At 36.0% G+C, this 7,554-nt stretch overlaps 1 protein-coding gene across 1 annotated transcript in view; it reads left to right on the forward strand.

The window, feature by feature from the left end:
* NAF1 (nuclear assembly factor 1 ribonucleoprotein) overlaps positions 1-7,554 on the forward strand; it is a 23,384-nt gene that overhangs the window by 9,131 nt on the left and 6,699 nt on the right. Inside the window, exons 4-6 of the mRNA XM_009325299.1 lie at positions 1,054-1,136; positions 2,191-2,351; positions 6,203-6,254. Coding sequence (XP_009323574.1) covers positions 1,054-1,136; positions 2,191-2,351; positions 6,203-6,254 — 296 coding nt within the window. The remainder of the gene's footprint in view (positions 1-1,053; positions 1,137-2,190; positions 2,352-6,202; positions 6,255-7,554) is intronic.

The raw sequence follows: 7,554 nt of genomic DNA on the forward strand, positions 1-7,554 counted from the left end.
TACTTGCCCATCTTGTCCCACACACCCTGCCACTCATAACTATTCAGCCTTGGGGCAGATCTCTGGATGATATTCTTAAATTGCTTACCAACTTTAGACAAAACCAAAACAATATTCCCAAGAAGTACCAATAGAAGTATCTTAACCACCCAAGGCTGTTCAAAATACTGAAAAATTACTGTAATGAGGGAGGAAACATCATAGAAGAAGGTAGTGACACTGCCATTCTGTATTTCCTCCGTAAAAAAACTCAGAAAAGTCACTGTAATTGCTAGTTGTCTCCACGAAATGGTATCCGTGGTACAGAATGGCAGTATCAAATTATGTTTTTAATGGAGGAAGAATACGCTTCTGTGTCCATTTATAAGTGTTTAAGTCTACTAAATGTTAAGATTTCGTATTTTGAGCTACTGGAATGACTTGCTCGCTCTGACCACTCATACCATCATTAATCATGGATTTAGGCCCAAATGTAGTATAAGACTATTATATTAAATTGCAGAAATGTATTTCAAATTGTGTGTCTGCATACATAAATGACACCACCAGTTGCTACTGTGACTGGACTGCCAGATATCTTTTGTGTTCTGGTCTGATTCTTATGACTTACTAGGGGAAGCTGTGATGAATAGCCATCTCCATTCTTTTTTCTGAGGAGAATTTCATTTGGAATACTAAGAAGGCAGAATATATCTGTACTCAAAAAACCAGGTTATTGCTGCTATGCATTTAATTAAGAAACATCCCAGGTAAATACAATGGGTATCTCATACATACATATCTGAGACTTCTCTTTTGTACCTATCATCTGGTCTCCTTTATTTCTCCACCCCAGAGAACAATAATTCTGTAAACAAGTGTAAATCTTACCACTCATATATCACTGGAGAAGGGGTGCACAATTGTGAGTAGTTTTGGGTGTGTGCAAGAATTTTCAGGCGAAGCTCTATGAACTTTAGTAGACAAATAATGGAGTAGTTTAAGTTTCTTTGCGGTTAACTACATACTGCTGTTAAAACATAAAGTTCTAATTGATTTTTTTTTCCGTTTTAGTAATAATTGAATCACTGAGAGGCCTACCTCCAGTAAATGAGGAAAGCATAATTTTTAAAGAAGATCGGCAAGCAGCAGGAAAGGTGTGTGTTAAAGCATAAAAAGCTGTTATTCTAATGTAAATTCAAAGTATTCTTTTATGTTCCAACAAGTAGTGTTGAAGTTGACTAAATGAAAGATAGTTTCCTTGACATGTAGTTTTTCTTTATGCTTTTGACTCTTGCTATAGTCGTCTACTTTTTTAATCTCGAGAATTCCTAACCTGGAATTCATTGCATCCTTACAGAATGACAATATGTGGTGAGTTTCTGCTATTTTATTGGAGTGCTTGTGGAGAGGGAGAGGTTGCTTTCAGACGTATGATGTCTTGAATAACAGGCTGTGCTCTTTTATTGCCAGGAGTTGGGGGCAAAGATTGGCGAAATTAGAGTCAAGTTTCAGGAAAAATGGGGAATGTTTACATATCTACGTGCTGCTGTTCCAGTTTAAGGCCAGTGTGTGCTTTATGGAAGTATAATGAAGAATGTTTGCTGAGAGGGGTGTTGCATTGAATTTTGTATGTTTTCTGGGGAAAGAAAACCATCTAGAATGGTTACTACTTACAATAACTTTGAATGCTAGATGTGAGCGAACCAAAAAACGCAGCCTGAAATTGCAGTTGTTCTGTACACCTCAGAATTCTCTGCTCCCCATGGAACTGGGGAGCAGACAGGGGAACTGATGTAAACGTGTCTTGTAAAGATGAACTTTGAGGAATAAACGATCAGGAGGTTGTTCCAGGTGTAAGAGATTTGAAAGCATAATGGAGAGAGAAGGAATAGAGATTTGACAAAAGGAAAGACTACTAAAGTAGAGGAAGCAGACAGTGAAAGCAGTGCAATTGGGTTGGTGAAGGCAACATCAACATGTGAGAACTTACTTTTCCACATTATGACTTAAACAGTAGCTGGGGTAATATACTGTCAAACACAATGTGGTAATAAAACTAAAGCATGAAAGTAACTATTTCATGCTGCACTTTGAAAATATATCAAACTTAAATATAAAGCATCTTAAAGCTTCACAGTTGTCTACAATGAAGTTAGCTATCTACTCTTGGTGGCGTATTTAAACATTTTAATTTTGTTTGTGTTTCAGATATTTGAGATATTTGGTCCTGTTTTACATCCCTTTTATGTGTTAAGATTTAACAGCTCTGAGCATATCAAAGCAAAAGGTATTAATGTGCAAGATAGCATGTATTTTGCTCCATCACTGGAGGACTTCACCCAGTATATATTTGCAGAGAAACTAAAACAGTAAGTCTGACTTCTTTTCTAATCTGGTTATAATGTATTTTTTAACATAGCTAAAAGTCCTGGATTAAAGTTTAGTCTTGAGTGAGAAGCTGTATGATTAAACTTGACACTAAAACTTTTATTTTTTCAGATATTAACTGTGTTGTAATAACAAGTTTGTACTGTTTTGCCTTTCAGAACAGTACAGAGTAGCTGTAAGCTACAAGCTTCTGAAGTGTTATAATTACTAAAGTTTAGTAGCTTCTTACTCAATTTAATATATTAAGCTTGCTTTCTTTTCATGTTGCGGTGTTACCTAAAATATCGTAACCAGAAAAAAATTCATTAATCTTTCCCCCACACCCTCTCACACACATACACATGCATGGGTTTTGCAAGCTGAACTTCCCGGATTTTGTTGTTCTGCAGATTCTTGTTTAGTTTCATAACTTACAGTAAACTTGTTTGAATTCTGAACAAGTTTATATTTATTTACTATTTTTATTTCATGTTACAAGGCCAGAACTGAAATTTAATTATCAATAAATCTATTGTACAGTTGAAGAATAACAATTCTATATGAAAATTACCTGCTGTAAATTTGGGAGAGGGGAGGGATTTGAGTGGCAATGTGGTATGATGTTCAGAAACTTCTCAATAGTATTTGTGTATCCCAGTCTGCCTGAGGAAAGTAGCATGTATGAATAGGACTTGTTGCCATTTAAAAGGAAGCGTACTCAAAGATACAGAATAGGAAATAAAGCATAATAAATGCAAGACATTAGTGTTCTAATTATTGATGGATAATTGTCTGAAATAACTGTAGGTTAAAGTGCTTTGTCATACAAGCGACTTAGTCTCTGTTTATTAGGATTAGTTCTCATCTGACTTGCATATTTTTTCTGACTATAACCAATAATATTGGTGTCTGTGTTAATTGCAACTCTGCCAGTATTCATACAGAATAATTTTTTTTAGTCATGCATGTGGCCAGGCCTGCAGGAGTCTTTTGTTTTTCCTTCCTTTCCCATTTCTGTGGAAGCAACAAGCATATTTTTCCTTTCAGTGAAGTCCAAAATAGATCTCTTTCTCACTCTGCTGCTTGTTTGTTTTTCTGCAGCATTTTGATACCAGCTGGTCTTTGATTTGTGCCATTAAACTTGTTGTTTTGCACAGTAACTGCACAGACTTTAATCATCTGCTTGCTACATTGATAACTGTATGCTGTAGTCAGCATCTGAGATGTGAGACTCATGTTTTAATTTGTTACATGCTTTGCAATGAGTTTTGGGAACTATTTGTCTTTTGGTAGTACCTTACTATTATATATGGTACAAAACTGAACACTAGGTAAGATGTTTCACACTTTTATGACTTATCAGTGCAGCTGAACAGTGCATCAGACATTGTTTCTTGCCCTGCATTAAAATGAACAGTGTGAACACCTGTGTAATCTGACGTAAACCATAATTTCTGCATAATGTGACTTAAGTTACATTTCACTGAAACAGTATTTTATTTCCAAGTTTTGTCACTAAAGGTTCTTAAGCTTTTGTGAGGCAATTGGTACTATTTGTTGAAGCTGCCTTTTCACAAAGTAGGGATCACTGAAAAAGGATAAAGAATTTTGATTTCTGATTTGTGCTGTAATATCTGTATAAAGAAACCAAGGTGGCATGGATAGTAGAAAAGTTGAGTTTCGGTCAGTGCTTCACAAGAAGGCTTTTGGACCTTAGCAGATTGTAAATTTGACTGATGATTTTTATTTTCTGCTCTTTGTTAGTTTGACTATGTGCAGACCAGCTTGTGGAGTATTATAGGCTTATAGTTTTAGAACTGCTACTCAAAATTGTGATGGTACTTTGAAAGGGAAAGGAATCAGGATTAAGATCTGAAAGAAACCTTAAGTTTGAAGCTTCTTCTGAAATCTGGCATGCAATCTGCTTGCATTGTACAAAGTTGCAGTGCTATGAATAAACCTTACACTTTATAGGAAAAGAAATGAAAGTGTAGTGTAAAACTTCTTGAACGCAAAATAATTTGTTGCTAAAGATAGATTTATGTTGTATTGCCTGAAACAAAGTAATTCTAAAGAAGCTCATGTATTTTCATGATTCCTCTGAGTCACCTTTTGTTAGACTTCCAGATCTTACAGTATCTGAGTTCAGAAATCAAAGAATTACTATCTTGTTCTTTGCAGAAGATTATTAGGTATCTCAGAGCATGAAAAGTGTTTTGTGTTTTGCTGAAATGGGGAAGGCTGCCTTGGGAGAGTGAGATAAGCTGCCTGAAGAACTTAAAAGGTTTAAATTTTGCAGTCAGTAGTACTTCATATTGCCTAATGACCACAGGCCTTGGAGCTTCTTGCGTGCGCTGGTATTTCTGGCAGGCACGTATTGCCCCAAAATAACAAGATGAGAGGAAGAAACAAAGAAGTTGGATCATAATAAAAAAAAAAGTGTTACTTTTCATTATTGCATAGGTAGAGAGTTTTCTGCAGCCAAGAAATTACTCATATAGAGCCCTTATCTTCCTTTCCTCCCTGTAACATTTTCTTCTAATTGAACTTTAAAATGGCTTGCATGCTAATATGATTTGCTAATACTCACAAAGGCGGTGTGTCTTTATGGTTTTCTAGTGATACGTAGAGATTGAGCTTCAGTTTTATGGTTAGGGGTTGAGGCACAAAGTACCTCCAGATAACTTGCCAGCGTTCTCATGAGCAGCCTTTGACTAAGGGCCTCTTAAGTCCAGGCTACTTAGAGCCGATGGTTATGTACTTTGATGTAGCTATTGCTGCTTGATTGTTGCTGACTTGGTGAATACATAAAAAAACCCTTGGTTATTAGAGCACTGATTGAAGACTTTTCACACTGAACACGTTGGTGTTTTTAACTATATGGTTCCATTTTCCAAGTAAGAATTTTCAGTATTGCATTATTTTATATAGTTTGTCTGCATAGATAAGGATTGTGTCTTGACATTTCAGTCCAAAATATATTACATTTGCGAGCAGTGTAGAAAAACCTTCCACAGACTTTAACAGCATAATTTAAATTTGTTCCACAAATTTGTTGCTAATCAAAGAAATGACTTGATTTTTAGTGAAGTTCTTAAAGTGGTGGGTGAAATAAATGACACCATTTCAAATTAATTTTGGTGCTTGTCAGGCAAGATGATTGAGTTTTTGCTTCCTTAAATGTCTTTTACCTTGCTTTTTAATTTTATATTTACAACCAAACAGAAGATGAAACCTAATTAGCTAAGACTATTAATAGAATTGTAAGCCAAGCTTATAGGTTTTTTTGGTTACGAATTCACCTCGCTATAGATATACTTAAAGTCTGTGTCCTACTAACCTAGTTCATTGTCCTTTTTAACTGGAGATACGTATTTTGAAACCAGAAGAATAAGAAAGCTTATGGCTGTAGTCAGCAGTTAGTCAGCATGAGACAGTTGCAGTGAACTACCTCAAGTTTCAAAGCAATTTAGGTTCAAAAGGATGAGTTGAGAGAATATTGATCAAAGCTTAATATTAGCTGTGTGAAATGTTCAGTCTTCACTCAAAGTAGGAAGACTTTTCAAGTGACATATGTAGTGAGGTTCTAAATTGACACATACATTACTATTTACTTAGAAACAACATTAAAAAACAAATGCATCTTTTAAAACAGGCAGCTCCTGGTCTATGAGATCTGATACCTTGAAGAAAGTGTTACCCTATTTGCTACAGTACAGTTCTTGCAAATTATTTCTAACCTGGAATATGTTGCTACTACATGACTCAAACAAGAGATGTTTTACAGCCTCCTTACACTATCTTCCTTCATCTTGATTGTCTAATTTGTCGTTTCATTTTTTTTTTCTTTTAGGGAAAAAGGTTCAGATGCATCTTGGAAGAATGACCAAGAACCACCACCTGAAGTAACTATAGGTTTTTTTGGTTTATTGTTTTTGATTACACAAGATATATGTAGAAGAACTTCTGTGCAGAGTAACTAATTAGCAAGCTTATTTTTTACGCAGACAAGAGTTGGATGTACCTCTCTTCATTGAAAAGAAGGTCATGCTTTTCTTGGAGAGGCCTCACAGTGTATAGAGAGTGCTAGCTGTCTTTTTCTACTTGCTTTTTGTAATTGGGAAAATTTATATCTTTATCTTCAGTTCCTCTAGTCCTTCAGGAACATGTTTCGTAACCTGAACGTTCAACTTTGAGTAGCAGTGCTTTTATCTTGCCTAATAGTTTTTCTTCTGCTAGGGAATTTTTGTCCTTGCAGTTCTTTCACTGCAGCTTTCTCTTTTAACTTGCCACAAGCAGTTTGTCTTTAAAGGTCTGCTAGTACTCTGCAAACTGTACTACTTGGGTGTTTAAGCTGCCTGCTCTGTTAGATTAACTTGACACCTCCTCTGTTGCATCCTTTGAATGGTTTCTTAGTAAGATTTACCTACTGTTTGCTATTATAAAACACGTTTCATGAGAGGAGATGAACTTCTTCCGTACAAAGGCAGTCATACAGGATCATGTAGAAGTGAGAGCTCCTCATGACCATCGACATCATTTACTGTAGGATCTGTAAAGATTTCTTCGGTGACATCCAGGCTTCCTGTCCAGTGCTCCTTAACTCCACTCCAACTATACTTTTCATAACTATTCTCTTCTTCAATAAGAATTGCAAGGCTGATAGTTTTATTGAGGTGTTTCCATGAGATTTGTTTTCTAGCTCAACACTTGAGTTATGTTTCCTTGCAATTTCTACTTTAAGCCTATCTTGTCCAAAATAGCTGAAATTCCTAGAAGCCTTGTGTCTACCATAGTATCCTAAAGAGATCTCTCTATCTGCTTGTTTTGAATCTTCCAGAGGCTTGCACAGTTGGCATAGTTCTAAGCTACGTAGTATGTGCTTCTTACTCTGTAATTAAGTAGGAAAGGTATTTTTTGTGGGTTGGGTTTTTTTTAGTGTTCTAACCAATTTTTGAATAGAATAGGCTATTTAAGTTGGAAGGGACCTACAATGATCATTTAGTCCAACTGCCTGACCAATTCAGGGCTGACCAAAAGCTAAAGCATGTTGTTAAGGACATTGTCCAAATGCCTCTTAAACACTGACAGGCTTGGGGCATTGACCACCTCTTGAGGAAGCCTGTTCCAGTGTTTGACCACCCTCTCGGTAAAGAAATGCTTCCGAATGTCCAGTTTATGCTTTCCGAATAAACCTCCCCTGGC

This window comes from Pygoscelis adeliae, unplaced genomic scaffold (genome assembly GCF_000699105.1).
Source record: "Pygoscelis adeliae isolate BGI_AS28 unplaced genomic scaffold, ASM69910v1 Scaffold170, whole genome shotgun sequence".
NCBI classification, from domain to species: domain Eukaryota; kingdom Metazoa; phylum Chordata; class Aves; order Sphenisciformes; family Spheniscidae; genus Pygoscelis; species Pygoscelis adeliae.